Genomic DNA, 18,892 nt, shown 5'->3' on the forward strand with positions numbered 1-18,892 from the left:
TTAAGGAGAAACTTCCTAACAGCTAGAACAATTAACCAGCGGAACAGCTTGTCTTCAAAAGTTGTAGGGGCTTCATCAGTGGAAGTTTTTAAGATAAAGCTTGACAGCCACCTGTCTGAAATGGTATAGGGTCTCCTGCTTGAGCTGGTGGTTAGACTAGAACAGTGGTTCCCAACCTTTTTTTCGCCTCGCACCCCTATAGAAATTTCACTCGAACCTCGCACCCCCTGAAATAAATAATAAATAAAAATGCCAACATATAGCCAATATCCTATTATTTACCTGGACTTTTCTCGTACCCCCTGGAATAGTGTCTCGCACCCCAGGTTGGGAAGCCCTGGACTAGAAGATCTCCAAGATGCCTTGCAGCTCTGTTCCGATTGATTGATTGAATACATGGAGATCAATAATATTTGTATATTCATTGAAATGAACTGAATTGAATTGGTCATTTTTGCCCTGACTAGAGCTACTTTTAACCCAATTTGTCCTATTGTCGGGGTCCCACTTCCAATTTCACGTGTCATATGAAGCCTCCAACCTGCCAATCGTTATCCATCTCTTTTGTAGAATTACTGCAACATTCTTCTTTGACCATGATCTAGAAGTAAAATCAAAATGATAAGTAATTCATGCAATTGCACAATTCACATCGTCTCTGTTCACAAGCAGGGCTTCTCTTGAGAAAGAGAATTTGCAGCCGAACTTTCATATAAAGTGTGGCGTTCGGAAAAGACTGAGCTGAAGTCTTCACTCCGGTCCGTGTTTCCAGCGGGAACACTGACTGTTCCTATTGGCTGATGCCGTTTGACAGCCGGCTATAAAAGGGAGGTGTCAAACGGCATCAGCTGTTGTCCGCCAGCTGGCTGCCTTATTAGCGCGGCAGCCGCAGCAACCCTTTATTGTTACAATAAAGTAAAAGCTGAAGTTCGCTCCGTGTTTGCCTCAGGTTATTCTGCCGCCACACAACACAAAGGATGAAGTTATACGCTCCATTCACGAGGATCATGGGAAAACATCTCATCCGAACAATGGATTGTTGACTTACTTTATTTTCATATATTTGAACCACCTATCTCCCTCAGAGAGGGACATGTACAAGAACATGTTAAAATATAAAAGCAGTATATAAAATTTAAAAATATTAAAAGGAGGCAAAAATGATCAAACACTGTTAAAATTAGTTTTAAAAAGTGAAGGGAGGGCTTTCAGGGGACTAACCAGCCCTATGGCAGTGTTCTCCCCTGGGCTCTTTATGAAGTACTGCAAAGCCATTTTTGACTTCTTTTCATAAGTGGAGGCCTGCCTAATTTCTGGGTAAAGATGTATTCCACAGGGTAGGAGCAACGTCAGAGAAAGCTTCCTTCCTAGACTCCACCAGTAAGAGTTCTTCAGCTGATGGGGTCTGCGATATATTATATCATATCTGTTGACCAGATCAGAGCATTGTTTATTCAGAAATGCTTCATAGCCTGTTTTTATTTCAAACACAGCTGGAGAAGAGATGAAGCTGGCAAATTAAAAGAAAGGGAATCAGAGACAGAAAAATAGATTTATTGGATGTGGGCTGCAAAAGTCCAGATGACAGTTTATTAAACTCTTAACTTCATCCAAAGAGAACCCAGATTTTTGGAGTACAGAACCAGTTTTTCCAATCTATCATGGTATTTTATATAGGTTATCTGGTGAGCAAAGCAGCTCTTCTTTGAATAAGCAGTGACCCTTGCAATCTTATTTATATACTGAGTGTGGATCTCATGTATTGTGATAATTACTAATTACGAGGGAATTAAGAATCTCTAAACCAGATAACAGCTTTTTTTTGTTCCAAGTGAATACTATAAAATTGGAGTTAGATTTTATGGAACTATCAATGCCACCACGATTCAAAGCCAGTGAGATTTTAGTGGAAAAAAATATTCTAAGTGCAATGTTAATGTGGATAGTTGCACAAAAGTGCCACTTAAAGAAACGATGATTGCTTGGGGGAAAAATTTTGGATATGGGATTGATTTAGAAAAGTGGTAAAAATTGTGGTCTCAAAATTATAACATGACAATGTCAACTGCATATAAAGAAAATTTGTATAAGATGTTTTACAGGTGGCATCTTCCCCCAACAAGAATTGCGAGAATGTTTAAGAATAAATCGGATAAATGTTGGAAGTGTCATCAGATATTATATATCTGATCATATTACCATATGTGATGCACATGCTCGGATGAAAAAAGATATTGGACTAAAATCCACACGTGGTTGGAAAAAAATGATAAAACAACACATAGACTTTAACCCAGAGATTTTTTTTATTGGGGATTATACTGGAAATATACAATAAAGAATTGAAGTATTTGATTTTAAATGTTTTAACAGCAGCTAGAATTGTGTTTGCTAAGAATTGGAAAAACAATAAAATACCTATGCAGGAGGAAGTTATTAAGAAAATTATGGACTGTGCTGAAATGAGTAAATTGACATTTGAAATTAGAGAACAAGAAGATAAACAGTTTTATATGATATGGGATTTGTTTTATCAATGGTTGAACAAAAAGACATGGTAATATAAATAGATTTGTTGATTTTGTAATAGGTTTAACATAGATATAAAATAAAATATAGACATATATAACCATTGGATGAAAATATAACATAAATTTTAAAATAAAATTTGAAATATCTCATATAAAGTGATAGAATAAATAGTTTGGTCATGGATGATTAATAATTGATAAGCATATAAGCATATGTTAGCTTGACAATGTGGAAATTTATATAAATTGAGAAATGACTACAAAAGGACAGCACAAAAGATTTGTAACCAACTGACACAGTGTATGTATATAAGGTGGAAGATGGTTTTTATGTTTTTATGTTTTGTTTGTATATGTTTGTCTTAAAAAAATAAAAACTTTTTCAAAAAAAAAAGAACCACTTGCCTTATTGCATTATTTGACAGGCATACTACAGGCAAGCTTACAAAGCTACAATAATCTTCTCTTGGCCCTATTTAAATAAATTGCAGCGACAGATGTCCCATCCACCTAGTGCCAGTCTATCAGCCCCTGAAATCCTATTAGGTAATTTGAAGGAATAAACATAATCTCCCTAGCTTTCCAGTTCCTTTTCTTCATTATCTTGCCATCAACATCTCCTCTAGTTCCCCAAAGAATCCAGGGTTGATGTTTTATACTGCTTCAGAATATTTTTGAATCAATGATTTGCATCATTTTGAATCAATGAATTGTATTCAGGCTCTGAAGGCTAATCAACATGTGATACTAGGATATTAAGGAAATCAAAAAAGGAACACCCACAAGATGGAGGCAGTGAAGTCTTTGGCTTGATATACAAAGCATTGAACTCCCATATCCTACAGAACGTTACTTTATTTATGCTGGCGCTGGTGAATAAGTTGCATTCTTCCCTTACACCTGCAAAAAAGGTGGCTATTCTTTCCAAGACGGAGTCTTTTCCTCTTTGAATTAGTGGTTCTATATTCTTTACAATGCCTCTTCAGTCAGACATCCTCCGTGAAGTGTGGGCATCTGAAGGGTAAGTCTATGTATATTCTCCTTAAGAAAGGATAAACTACCTTTGGCATGATATTGGCAAGCTAGATTGGAAGTGAAAACTTATGTTATCAGGTCTTTCAGCGCTGCTTCCAGTTTTGGAATGCCGTAAGACTTAGACAAGCCAGCTTCAATTGACTCACCATCTCTGGGTGAATTTTTTCTTCATCTTTGTGACTACTATAAATTTGCTTATGCCCTTCCTCTAGAAGGAAAGGGACAAGGAAAGGGAAAAATCTGTCTTATTGTTGCTTGTATGCTCAGGAAGGAAAGTAAATAATCAGAGCCAATTGGGGGTGGGGGGGGCAGTAATCAAGCTGGCCAGTAAGTCTTAAAGAGTATTGATGCTTCCTGGATCTGAAGTCCTTCTCAACATGTCCTTTCTCGTGATTAAAATAATAGGAAGCTCTTAAGGTGCATTTATGAAAATGTTTATGGAGATTCTCAGTCTGGGGTTTTTCTTGAAGACATTTCACTTCTCATCCAAGTGAACTTCAGCTCTTGGATGAGAAGCAAAATGTCTTCCAAGAAAAACCAGTCCAGTTGCCTCTTGAAAAAGAACATTTGGGACTATGAAAGTGATTTTCAACATTATCAATTATATCATATTTGCAACAAATAATATCTTGACTCCAATATCTTGGTTCTTCTAGTACAAAATAAGCAAAGGGAGTTAAGTGAGAGAAATGAGTGAAAGATTAGTTTAGTTTTCCAGTCTCTAAGCTGAAAGTTCGCTCTCTCACATCAATCATTTAAACAACCTTACCTCAGAACTATTTCCTAAACAAGCAGCTTGACCGACTGAAGGATTTCTCTACTTTTATCTTCCATTGACAACAGCAAAGATCAATGGTGGTACAATTTCATTCAATGTTGTCAGCACTTAAATAAATACATTGTTAAGAAAAATTAAATTATCTGAGAAGATTTGGCTGTCTTGTGCTGTTTTGCTCCTATTTTAAAAAATGAGAACTTGATTTGTTTTAAATTAGATCCTTGGATGTCGTGAGCTACAGGGAGCCAAAGAGGGGTTAGAATGGCATGCATTTGTCAGTACTTAAAGATCACTTCACTTATCTTGTAATTAAACTTCCATATACTCAAGGGAGAGAAAAAACAACAACTTCAGGCCAGATTGATATGTACACAGTTTTAAAGCTACTGGTTTACTCCAGCCATGGCAAACTAAGATAGTTTGGCCTATTGTAAAGAGGCAGGTTTCACTTTGTGTTAGGCCCATGATCCATGCTTCAAAATGTTTTGAATATCAGTCTTATCATTTTTTGCTGACAGACAGGGATGGGAATTGTATATTAATATACCTCAGGGGTACCAAGTTTAAAAAGGCTTGATTAAAACAGAAGAAATCCCTCCCTGGCTATGAGATTACTTGTTGGATCCCCATCTCTATTCTGAATTCACCAGATTAGTGTCTCTCAGTTTGCACCTATTTGCAATATGGAATTACTCTTGCCAGTTTGATATTATTGTAAGTTTCTATTGGATGCAAATTTCTCTGGACCATTCAAATGCATTTCATAAATGCTAGAGAAAACTGTGTTGACATAGGTTTTACCACCTAGAAAACTATAGCTTTTCTAATATTTGTTGCAGTAAACAAGATGTCCTGAGTTCTAATTATTGTAATTTTGGGTCTTGAATATACATATACTGACCACTACTTAACATGGCATTCTCATAAATATCTTTTATATATGAGGATGCCATATAAGACAGTCCAGGCTAAGAAACCGGAGTTATATAGGTCAAAAGTAATTTTATTGTAACAACTAAGTCTGGTGGCTTTTCCTCCCCCCCCCCACCCCCCGCCCCACACCTTTATCTTTGTGTGAACTAGGGAGGGGATTGTCTAAGATGTTTTCTCACCTTACTTTCTTGGCCTGAGTTGAAGTCCCATTGCCTTAATAGCAGCTCTTCCTCCTCACCTTCAAGGCCATTTCCTTTCTTCTACAATGTAATGATATAAGCCATTCTTCTGCTATCTGGCTCCTGTTGTGACTATGATTCTTCGATAGGATTGGCCATCGATGAGTTGCAACGGCTTGTTTATATCCTGTCCTTCTGCTGCAAAAGAACCATTCAGGGCAACTTAAATATTATTTAAATTATCTTTTCATAGAGCAGCAATGTAAGATAATCCACAAAGAGACTGCCAGGATCAGTTACTAAACATAAAATCAAATCAGAGAGTTGGACACATATCCCTGGCAGAGGGCTGACTACCCACTCTTTGCCTGCATAAATTCAGGAAAGAAGATCCCACGTGTTTCTGGGTTATCAGCTCAACAGTGAAATTCCTTTTATTGGTAGGTTTCTCCCCGCCCCAAATATTCATTCCAAAACTGCCATCAGGTTATTCAAATCCATTAGTCCTTGTATAGTATCCTTGAATAAAGTAGTACAGTCTTAATTGTATTTAGGGAAACTAACTTTAAAAAATAAAACACAAAGCCTGGATCCAAGACAATTTCTGGGCTTACACATTGCATTAAGTCATAGTTTGTTTGGAAAGTAACTAATACTGACAAGTGAAGGGATCAACTTGTCTCTTGGGTAGAAGATTGCAAAGTTGGAATAAGATAGCCAAGAGGTTTTTACCCCACCAAAAATATTTCTTATTGTTATAGTATACCGATCAAGGCTTCTAAGGAAGAACAGACTAGGTAAGAGTGATCTGTATAGATCTGCATGGCCAACAGATGGCAACAAAGAGCACCAGTCATTTGCAATCCAGAAAAAGTCTGTCTGGATGAAAGGAATGTTTCAGGTATCGCATCCAAATGGTGTAAGGTTATCAGCAATATACAATACTTCGGGTGTCTTGTATAAAAATAATGCTAGCTAGAGTTGATCAGACATGGAAGGTTCAGTCCAACATTTAAAGAGGGAGGAAATATCAGTGTCCAGCATCAACTTATTCATTCTGGCACACCTTACATCAAGGATGAAGAACATGGATTGGAATCAGTGTCATAGAAGGAGAGAAGAACTAAGAAGTATGGTACAAATGTAACAAAACGAGGAATGATTGATTCCATATGATTGCCTATAGTCTATAGCAAGGGTCTCCAAACTTGACAACTTTAAGACTTGTGGGCTTCAACTCCCAGAATTCCTGAGCTAACATGACTGGAGGAGGAATTCTGGGAGTTGAAGTCCACAAGTCTTAAAGCTGTCAAGTTTGAAGACCCCTGGTCTATAGTTTTACCTTCTAGCAACAAAATGTCCCTTTGCATGAATGCATGAGCAGTATGTGTACTGCATTACTAATGTCTGCAATGCCATCTGCTGGCACATTTAGGTTTCACCTTTAATCTTCATGTTATATATATATATATACATCAACTATAGGAATCAAATTGACTTCTATTTCATGGAGGGTGCGAGCCATAAACACTTTCGTTCCATAAACATTTCAGCTTCCAGATTAACATAGACCTTCCCAATTGCTCATGGTGTTTTCTTTATTCCCCCTTCATTAGTGCAAATGAGGAATCTGCACCTCAGAAACTTAATAAACAGGTAAGAGACATCTTCTTATCCAACCTTTAGTTTGATTGTTCACATATTCCTCACATATCAATATGACTGTACACTGTTTTGAATTTCTCTGCTTACACATTGTGTGGCTCCTGAGATTTAAATGTTAATTTTCACACCTATGAATTATCATGTCTTAAAATGTCGTTCAATCATCACAGTGACTGGATACCTTGGTACCTCATTAGTGTTGAAATGGCCAATAACTATCCTGGTCGTTATTTTTTGCATTTCAATCCCACCCTTCCTTCAACAGGCACTTGCATAAGGTTTGTTCCATAATTCACAGCTTTATGCTGAGATCACTGTCCTTCTCATGTACACACATATTTCTTTATGCCTAGGTGGGCACCATCCCCACAGTTAATCCCTGTTTATCATCCCACATTATTGCAACATCTAGCCTTAATTAGATAAGCTACCTTCTGTCTCCCTGCATAGACATAAGGTTGAGATTGCTAATGTGAACAAATTAATTTCATAAAAGAAGATTGTAGGCATCATTCACATCACCAACTCCTTATTTGCAGACTCTGCACTAGCACCATTTTTCAAGCATGTTTCTCAACCGCATGACCTGCATTTGATCAGTCACAATTAATTATAGTTTATGACTAATGGGATTGACTGTAAGGTAATCTTGATCCATCTGCTTCCTCTGTGAAGTCTTTCTGAGTGACCTCAATCTCAGAGGAATTGTGTTGTGGTGTTTGAGAGCATCTTGTATAGTCTCACAATCCCCTTTAACACATAATGGAGCAACAACCCTGCAATGACCCACAATCAATGTAAACTTTTGAAAGCTTCACATCTCTTCAAAAGGTAAGATGCTACAAAAAGAAGATGAAGGTGGGATAGAGATTTTGACCTTGAAACCATAAAGCTTGTGTCATCAAAGTCTGTGGTGTTTCAGATTCTAGGTTTGTGATGCAATAGTTATTCCCTATTTTTAAAATTATACAATCCATTAGTACCAAATCCTCTCTCCATCTTTCAGTGAAACAGAGTCCTAATCTCCCACATTTATCTGAACTCCTGTATTATGTCCAGTATAATCATAAACAGTCTTTGATACTGTTTAATAAATGCAGCCAGTGGTTCAGATCAACCAACTCTGTGTGTGTGAGTGAGTGAATAAATGTGTGTATTCATATCTGATCATACATATGCTGAGCCTTATGCCATTACCATTGTGTAATAAAGAAAGGTATATGGGTGGAAAGTGGTGTCTTCTCCCTCCACACCTTGTTATGTCATTTAATAGTGGGTGAGCATGGTAATTATTTCTGCTTCCTTGTATTTGAAAAGAACCTGTATGTTGGGGGGGGGGGGAGGGAGACAGAGAGAGATGGAGAGAGACAGACATAAACTAGAGATAAGCAATTAACAATAGGTGAACAATTCCCCAATTCTCACCATCTTATCCAAGCCCATTTTTGGTTTCTCCATAAATCATACCAGCAACATTCTTAATTCAGCAGCAAACCACAAGACATAGTGGTGCAACCTTTCCTTCTTCCCTCTGAATAAAGACAAGCAGCCAGCAATCTTCATTGAACGGTTTTACCCAATAACCTTCCCAACCTCCAAAAAATTGAAATCCTGTATCAAGTCTGGTAGAACTGCAGCACCCCATATCTCCAAAATATCCAAATCCAGCCAAAAAAGGTGCTTTCCCACCTTAATTTTAAAATTGCATATAATGGCTTGGAAAACCCACAAATTAGATATGCAACTACATAACACAACATTACTTGCATGCTTTCTTATTTATCGAGGACCTTGTAAACCTGTCCTTATCTAATAGTCTTGCTTTTCTATTGTTTGCAAATACTCAAGTTGAGTAGCCCCATCATTTGAAAGCAAAAGTGATGTAACTGCTTTAACCTTGTCCTATAAAGAAATGCACATTCTCTTCTCACAACAGACATAATAATGGGTTGCTGTACCTGGAGTCCTTCCATAGCCACTTTCATGAAGAAATAATGTTTCAGGAGTTGTGTCTCACATCACAGCATAACTTTGCAAACTCTGCAGTCATATTTAAAACAATTTGTTTCCTCGTGTGAATTCTTTTTTGAACACATCACTATTTCATAAACAAACAAACACATAGGAATCAATAACTTTCACTGCTTAAGTCTTCTTATATCTGACAGTTCCAATATTGTAGCTACAAAGCAATAAAAAAGCTGAGGAATATTCCCAAATTTGTACTGGCTTGTTGAAAAGGATCTCACTGCAATTGGAGAGAAATAACACCTGGTCTTGCCATGACATAAGCAAATGAAGGCGTTGTGTTTTCTCTAATATTTAGGCTGAGTTGCAATGTTCTGTCTCCCTGCTAGTGATATTACTTGACCAACTTAACAAACAACTTCCTTTTTCTTTCTTTCTTTGCTATCAATTGGAACTCTGACTGGTAAGTTGTTTTAAAGATCAACGCTGTCTTTAAACTTTGGTTATGGAATGGAATTTTATTGTCTTCATTTGTTTTTAAATCAGTGACTCTAATAATGAGATTATGTTGTCTGAACACTGCCAGTTAAATTCAGGCAAGCATGATGGTGTTGAAAATGGTAGCAATAAGTTAAGATTTCTTACCACCTTATTTTCATATAAGTACTCTCTAGATCTCACAAAAGATGCACAAAACTGCAGCTTAAAGCAAAGTCAGATTTCTCGCTGTTGTAATAAACATTGCCTAGAAAAATGTTACAAACTTTATTACTGTACTGTATATCAAATGCTTACGTCCCCTGACAATGAAGAAAAGGTGTTATCCTGCTTACATGTCAAAGATATCATCTCAGTCCTCGTTGGTGCTATTTAATGATCCTTAATAAAAGTTGTCCATCAAATAATTGCAAAGTATTTTTGCCATATCTGGGACAAATCATTCCTACTTTTCTGTGCCACGTTTCAGATCTTTATTTCAGCGTGCTGAGGTAGTGGAGATAATTTACAAATACAGTCTCTTCAACTAATTTTGCCTTGGCTTCCAATACTTGGACTGAGACATTGAGCTTCTTATCGAAAGGGGAGACATGATAGCAGTGTTCCAATATTTGAGGGGCTACCACAGAGAGGAAGGGATCAAACTGTTTTCTAAATCTAAAGCACCCGAAGGCCAGACAAGGAATGATTCAACCTGGAAATAAGGAGACAGTTTCTGACAGTGAGAGCAATCAACCAATGGAACAGAAGTTGCCTTCAGAAGTTGTGGGAGCTTCATCACTGGAAGCTTTCCGGAAGAGACTGTACTGCCATCTGTCAGAAATGGCGTAGGATCTGCTTGGGTGGAGGATTGGACTCACTAGATGACTTACAAGGTCCTTTCCAACTCTTTTAATCTGTAATCTATAATCTGAAACAGACACTGATTCATGTATGGATTCTTCTGTGCTGGATTTTATTTCAAGGATACATACTGAGTTTCCACAAAACTACCTTTCTGTTATACAACTTTATGGAAGTCAGGTTATCAAGCACAACTGTTGAGATCACATAATAAATTATGCCCAAACCAACCAACAAAAGAAACCACATTATGAGTTAATATGATGTCTTGGTTCACAGACCATATTAGCACAATGGCTGAGATCCTATATGAATCAAATCCATTTTAATGTACTGAAGTTTAAGAATATGAGGCAAATCTACCCAATAAGTAGCAATTCTTAGCAGAAGTAATGGAGAAATAGAGCAGGTAACTACAGTACATTGTGTAATCTTAAGATTTTCACACAAAACTACCTGGCAAATTGCTGTATACAGTACCATATCATTACATACATGTATTTTGCACAATATATCCGAGGAATGATACATATTCATTAGTTTATGGCAAAATTCCAGCTGAGACTAAATATAACTCATATTACTTATTATGACTTACTATGAAACTGAATAAGACAGTTTCTCCATAGGTTTCATTAGCCATCAAAGTAGGACTAGCCATTGTGCAGCCCAAAATAATTGAAGGCTCATTAAAGATGGGTGGAGTTGGCTCTGTCTTATTCATCACTGTTCATAAGAGGATGGTTTCATTAGGTGTAGCTCAGCTATCCAATATCTGGATGACCACTAGATGGCAGCAAAGAGGTGCCTGAAGCCTTAATTGATTTAATTGCTGCAGCTAGTCACAGCCCTATTGTCATCACATTTTCTTTTTGTTTTTTAATTGAAAATGAATGAAACCCAATATCATTTGGGGTTATAACACATTATTCGATCATTTAAATTTTAAAAACTTTTAACTTGAGTTGAAAGTAATTATTATTAGCATTGCTTGAATTATCTTTCTTCTTATTTTTATTTGCTGTTGCTTCCCATCCTCTCCTTTCCTTCCTCTTTTTTTTTCCTCTTTAAATTTCTAAACTTGTTGGTTAGGAAGAAAACCATGATAATGTGATTATGTTTTGAAAAACCAGTAACTATATTTTTAAAAAATCTTTTTCGCCAACTCATAATTTTAGAAGCTTCAACCCTGGACTTTTAACTTGTGGGATTGGCAGTAGTATATTGGTTTTATGTATTGGCTGCTTTGTTTATTTTGTAATATGCCCATGACTGCAAACCTCTCTGAAATTATTCATTTACTTCTCCTCCTGGTATTTTGCACTTGTAAGTAGGCCTGAGTTATGGTATCTTTTCACACTGTGCGGTCATAAAAGACTGGTTTATTCTTAGGTTTTGATTCAGAGCCACCCCTCACATCTCCCTTCTTTTTTCAGGCAACCAGTATGGGTTGCATTTGTGTGACACAAACGGACACATAGTAACAAATGCACAAGCATTCAGCACATGCCACTATATATGTTCTCATCAGCGCAGCTCAAAAACTACAGTTCAGATTCCGTAAATCAGCCATTTATAAATTCTGTTCTCGGGATAAATTTAACATTCATTTTGCTTTTTGTGACCAATATAATTATACTTAGGCATTTATTAATATTAAAGGCTAGATAAATACCTTGAAAGCAGAAAAGTTGGGATACATAGGTAACTGGAGGAAAACTGTCACTACAAGGCAAGATTTATACAATCTTTTCAGATGTTTAACTTTTGATGGATGGAAGGAAGGAAGGAAGGAAGGAAGGAAGGAAGGAAGGAAGGAAGGAAGGAAGGAAGGAGAGAGAGCTATTTTATGTATCCTAATGTACCAAGGTCAGCTCAATTGTCAATGATCTGTTGGCTGATGTCCTAATCCCCTACCATTCTCTAGATCAGGCATGTCAAACTCGATTTCACCGAGGGCCACGTCAGGATTGTTTTTGACCTCGGGGACCAGGGTGGGCATGGTCAGCCCAGCACAACTTCACTCATGTTGGGGGTGCCTGTAGTGACCGAGTGTTCTGCCAACAAAAATAGGCTCCGAGCTCCATTTTCAGCTGCAACAGCCTCCTGCAACCCACTGCCAGCAAAAATGGAGCTCGGGAGGACCACAGCTCCATTTTCACTGGCGGAGGCACCGCGGGCCGGTCCTTCGCTGTTTCCATGGGCCAGAACTAAGCACCCTGTGGGCTGGATCCAGCCCACAGGCCTTGAGTTTGACACCCCTGCTTTATGTGGACCTTTGACCCCACACTACCCCAATCCCTGGTTTCTGAACCTTTACTTTGAATACTGTTTCTTAGAGTTTCTTTGCGTTCCTCTATACTCTACATCAGATGCTTTGAAGCAGAGATTCCAGAGGGAGAACTTCCGATATCCATAGCAAATTACAGAGGTCCATCCCACATATAATAATACTGTAAAAGGCTGCATTTTCTTTTTGAGCATTATTAAGCAATTAAAAAAAAATTCTGTAGAGATTTCCAATAAAATGTCCACGACTGCCATCAGAACTTCTTTCCTGTGGTCAATACTAAACAATTGGAGGGCAGAGGTTTATTAAATAGAAGTACTTGATTTGTAGGAGGACACTGATGGTATTCTTTATATAGGATAGTTATCATGTTGTGAAATTACATAATTCAACATGAGACCATTTTATCATTAAGATACTGCATCTCCGTTACTTTTTGAAACCTGTTTCTACCTGCAGCTGCCCATCTGCTGGAGCAGAAGCTGAGGAAGAAATTGAAAGACACTACATTGGAGGCAAAGCCTAAAAAATCCAGAGTGAAAAAGCAAGAAAAATCAAGCTCTGCAGAAGAAGCCAACAACGCTTCAGATACCAGTAAGGAGAAGAGCAAAACTTCATTGCCATACCAGAAATATAGCTATTGGTCCATGAAAAGGACTCCGTGCTGTTATCTTCTTATTTGGTAGAGATGGGTATAGAATCACTGGGCTTTCAGGTCATCATGCTGGCAAGAAGTATGTGGGGGAAGGGTGACCAGAACTACTACTACTACATTTGTGTCAGAAGCATCTACCCAGGTGCTTCTGAGTTGAAAGAATTAGCCGGTGACATAACCGTTGCCCAGGGGATACCCAAAAGGGCTCCTTTCATGTCTATATTGTTTTCCCACCAAAGTGGTACCTTTTCACCTACTTGCATTTGCGTGCTTTCAAACTGCTAAGCAAAATGCACTCTGACCGAACCGGTAGTAACACCGGTTGAATCCCACCCCTGCTACACATGCTAGATTTATATGCTACCTTTCCTCGAGAAGCTCAAGGTAATATTCATCATAATCCTTCCTCACCGTAATGGCTCCTCTGTGGCTGATGGTGGACTTGAACATTTGTCTCCTATGCTCTAATCCAAAGCTACAGCCAGTATACCATGTTGATTCTCCATAAGGTATTTCATTTGATGAGCTAATGCATGTATTTGTTGTGAAGAGCAATAAACACCTGTTTGTATCTGCTGGGGGAAAAAAATCTGCATGTAAGTTTAGTATATAAAGGAAAAAGAAGTAAAAATAACCAGAACAAGAACTTCCGTACATCTTTGTGCAATTATATCATCATTGGAATAGACATTATAGCAACTTTACAAATATACAGTTGTTGGTTGTTTAAATTATTTCGTTCTTAGTATGTCATATTATAATATGAAATGGAACACAGAAGAGAAATAAAATCAATTCATACTCAAGAAAGCTCAGGATTTAGGGCAAAGATAGTTTAAATTTTGTAGGTGAAAAGAGGGGACTTTCAGCCAATTATTTGCCACTGTCTCATCTAAAAGAAAAGATGGGACAATAGCAGAAAAGAAAATCCACATGTTTATTTATTTTATTTATTTTTATGTCAATTGCTTACAAGATAATAGGTATAAGTAAAAACATAGTTATGAATACATGGATACATATAAGAAAAATAAAAAAATATATAAAAGAAACAATAGGACAGGGACGGTAGGCACGTTCGTGCACTTATGCATGTCCCCTACTATGTCATATATTCTATGTCAGAATTAGGTTCCAACTGAATCCCAGTAGAGTAAGGAAGACGCCATTTAAAGTGTAAGAGGGGCTAAACTTTTCCCCACACCCATGATTTTACACTGTCTCCAGAACAGACGTTTCTAGTTTTACCAGTAAAATGCTAAGACTAGAGGTAATTGGTGCCCAAAAGAGGAAGAAGTCTTCTCAATGGGTAAATCTTGACTGAAAAGGCCGTCCGAGGCTAGTATGGTATTTTGGATCTCCTACTTTTGTGGGTATATCTCCTGAATGTGTTAGAAAACGCTGTTTCCCCATCAAGAGTGATCTTTACAGTGATCAGTTCCTAAGACCGTAGAATGCAGATACCATCTTGTAGTCAAATTCATTCAGCAAATACACCTTAGCCAGGGCACACTCAAAGTATCCTGTAGCAACAGGGGCATCATCATATTTTTGGCTCAATGAACAACACAGGACAAGCAAAACATAGAACCAACCCAATTTGATCCCAAAAGTCAAGGTATTTGCTGTCCCAAAGGTGCTTTTTCAGGAGGCAACTAGACTTTGTTTTTTCTTTTGAAGACATTTTGCTTCTCATCCAAGAAGCTTCTTCAGCTCTGACAGAATGGTGGGGAATGGACAGCTGGTGGAGAATGCAGACAGCTGGTCATTTGCATCCTTAGAAGGTCCTTGAAGCACCTGGGGGTTTATCTGTGTCCTCAGGGTCACCTGAGTAGTGCTCCTGGTTCCTGCAGTCTGCAATTTTTCTCTGAAAATCCATTCCTATTCTCACACCATTCAAAGGGTGTTCATTCCAAATTGCATAGCTAAAAGTCTGTAAAGATTCCCAGTCATCCAGATCATGGTTATCTCAAAGGTGTTTTTTCAGGAGGAAACTGGACTTTCTTTCTTCAAAAGGTATTTGCTGCTTTTCCACAGCCATTCCATTCATCCCATTGTCAGTATTATACCTGTATATTATACCTCCATCCTTCATTTCTCAAATACCTGTCTTGACTCTGGTGTCTCTTCCTAAGCTGTTGTCAGAAACATTAAAAAAACTAAAAAGGAGAAGCCACGAGAACAGGATGAGAAAGTCACGTATGCCAGATTAATTAAGGATCCCAGAAAAGAGAAGGAAACCTCTTCTTCTCATTCCAGCGTAAGCAAGACACCAAAAAAGAAACATGGTAAGGTACCACTAGCTCCTGCCTCTTATGTTACAAGTAAGGTCTTTTCTGTAGAACAGTGTTTCTTAACACGGGCAACTTTAAGATGTATGGACTTCAACTCCCAGAATTCCACAGCCAGCAGGGAGGTGGAGCATGGAAAATGGGACATCAGTGGGAGTGGACATCATTCTGGGAGTTGAATATCACATATTTTCAAGTTGCTGTTGTATAGGCAACCTTGAAAACCATTGGTGTACAGGCAATATATATATATGGCTTTCGGCTTTGTTCGGGTATTTTCCCACGTCATTGTAGTTGTGCTTTTAAAGTTGTAGCGTTTTGCAGAATCTCATCTGCCATCATCAGGCTTCTGTATTGTGTTCACAGATGAACACTATTCAGAAGCCTGATGATGGCAGATGAGATTCTGCTGAAATGTTGCTACAACTTTAAAAGCACAACTACAATGACGTGGGAAAATACCCAACAAAGCCGAATGCCATACATGTAAGTACCCACAAAAACTTAAGATATATATATATATATATATATATATATATATATATATATATATATATATATATATATATATATATATATGTGGATCTTTGGTTGTTCGGTTTTCTCCCCGTAAGATTCAAGTATCTAGGCAACGTTTCGATGAAGTCTCATTCATCATCATCAGGCCTCTGTCTTTGGCTCTTGCTTTTCAGAGTGATGTTACTGAACAACTTCCTCACACACCTCAACAGCCTACACCCCAAAATACAATTCACCATGGAAACAGAAGCCAACAATCAACTTCCTTTCCTAGATGTCTTGGTATACAAAAGATCCAATGGCTCCCTAGGACACACCATCTACCAGAAGAAAACACATACAAACCGCTATCTACATGCACTCTCACACCACCACCCAGCACAGATCAATTCCGTAGCCAAGACACTCATCTCCAGAACAAAATGCTTAGCCGATGAACAACACCAAAAAACCGAACTACACACTCTCACCAACGTACTTACAGCCAATGGATTCCAAAGAAAGAAGATTACCCACCTAATCCAAAAAGAAACCCCAACCAAAATCCAAGACAGAGAACAAGAAAACGGCAAAGCCCTCCTCCCATATATAAAAGGCACTACAGACAAAATTAGCAAGATCCTCCAAAAACACAACATCAAAACAGCATTCTGCACAAACAGAAAAATATCCACCATCCTAAGAAACCCCAAAGACAAAATCGAATTAGAAAACCAAGGAGTATACGAAATCCCTGCACTGCCTGCCCTACCACATACATTGGACAAACTAACAGAAGAATAAGTGCACGCATTGAAGAACATAAGAACTCAATCAAAAAGAAGAAACGACCTCTTCCCTGGTCCAACACCTCAAAGCCACAGGACATGAAATTGATTTTAAAAATACCAGAACTATCGCCAAAACCGAACACTTCAACAGCAGAATAATCAGAGAAGCCATAGAGATAGAAAACGCCCACACAGCATGAACAAACGAGATGACACCTCCCGCCTTCCAGCCATTTGGAAACCCGCCTCATGAACAGACGAGTACCTAACATGAAGAAGGACACCAGACCCACACCCATGAGAGCCACACAAGATGCCACCACCACACTTCCATGTAGAAAACAGACTCCCACCCACTCAGAAGATGAGACACGACCATGGACCAGAAGCTGCACTGCAGCTGCATCACTACCCACTTCAAACCCCTCCGAGCCATACATGAAGCAAACCGACACCCACTATGAAGATGCAGCACGACCACAAACTAGAAGCCAAACAGCAAGATCACAGCTCACCAGCTCAAATCCCCCAGCAACTAAGACTAACCTGAGCACAACCAAGCCCCCACCTGAACAGAACACGCCTCCAACCAATCAGAACACGGCTAACCCCCAGCCAATCAGAACACAGCCAAACCCCCTACCAATGAGAACACACCCCACCCAATCAGAACACAGCCAAGCCCCCACCCAATCAAGTCCCACCCCACTGGCAGTTAAAAGGAGGAAGCAGCTGCAATCTCCATTACTCTGAGAAGCACAGAGCCGGAGACAGAAGCCTGAAAATGATGAATGAGACTTCATCGAAACGTTGCCTAGATACTTCGAATCTTACGCGGGAGAAAACCCGAACAACCAAAGATCCACATATATATATATATATATATATATATATATATATATATATATATATATATATATATATATATATAAAATCTGCCTGTAGATTTAACTTTTGAATAAAACAACTCAACACATATATGAAAACTGCACTTTTCCAACATCATGATTGAATTTAAAAAAAAATTAAAAATATTAATTTAATCTCCAACCTGATGAAATTGCAAAATCCTGAAAGTATAGCATTTCTCCACTCATGGGCACCTGCGTCATATGGTCAAAAAAAATCAAAATGGCACCCAGGACAATGTAATCACATATAAAAATGTGATCCTTCCAAGCGAAGAACATAAAAAAAAACAGGCTGAGCATTGATCACAAGATTGTGGCCATCATCCTGTGTGTTTTGCACCACACCTTATGCACATCTCTGTCTCAAATCTATTCAGTAGCGCATGTGGAGTGAAAGTATCACATGCAAATTTTATTTATTTCTTTAATTGATTGATTATGTGCTGCCCAACTCGTCTAGAGGTAACAAATGAGATAAATGTAATTGTGAAATTGCAGTGACCTGTGAACAAATCCTTCATCACTATAACAATAGCTACTGCCAAAACAGAACAGGAACAGTGTTTAGCTCTACAACTAACAGAATCTATCTGTATACAATACTTTGGTTTTCCCCTTTTAATTGCTTAGAAACTTCTGCCTTTTTTATTTTCTGTCAGTTGATCTCTACTAATTCAAACTTTTAGAGGATTCTGATGATGAAGATGAGGAGGAGGAAGAGGAGGAGTGGGAGGAAGAGAAGGATTCTGAAAGTGAAGAGCCACCAAAAATGCCTAAAAAAAAGCTCATCAGAGCTACTTCATTGGACAAAAGTAAAGTGAGGAAGGCCAAAAGTAAAGGTAAGCTTGAATTTCAGTATCATTTATAGGCTATAGACAAGTTGGCTTAGATGTGGTTTCATCTCCATGAGATTTCTATAGTTTTCAGACTAAAACTATTCACCAAAAATCTTTGGGAAACTATACCCATAAGCTGCTACCTATAGTATGGATATAGCCAGAATGAAAAGTTTGTTTCTGTTTTCTA

General features: G+C 38.1%; 1 protein-coding gene across 4 annotated transcripts in view; it reads left to right on the forward strand.

Annotated features, from left to right (window-relative positions):
* The first annotated feature begins 3,103 nt into the window (after nt 1-3,103).
* TULP1 (TUB like protein 1) overlaps nt 3,104-18,892 on the forward strand; it is a 45,636-nt gene continuing 29,847 nt past the window's right edge. For 2 of the 4 annotated variants that reach the window (XM_087929659.1, XM_087929658.1), the window contains exons 1-5: nt 3,104-3,552; nt 7,073-7,112; nt 13,200-13,314; nt 15,511-15,663; nt 18,553-18,705. In XM_087929659.1, the coding sequence (XP_087785785.1) occupies nt 3,506-3,552; nt 7,073-7,112; nt 13,200-13,314; nt 15,511-15,663; nt 18,553-18,705 (508 nt within the window). In that variant the 5' untranslated portion in view covers nt 3,104-3,505. Of the gene's footprint in view, nt 3,553-7,072; nt 7,113-9,557; nt 9,710-13,179; nt 13,315-15,510; nt 15,664-18,552; nt 18,706-18,892 lie in introns of those variants that run through there. The other 2 variants (XM_087929660.1, XM_087929661.1) reach the window with 2 other exon arrangements.

Source organism: Pseudonaja textilis, chromosome 3 (assembly GCF_049901715.1).
Source record: "Pseudonaja textilis isolate UNSWEBS1 chromosome 3, rPseTex1.2, whole genome shotgun sequence".
Lineage (NCBI taxonomy): Eukaryota > Metazoa > Chordata > Lepidosauria > Squamata > Elapidae > Pseudonaja > Pseudonaja textilis.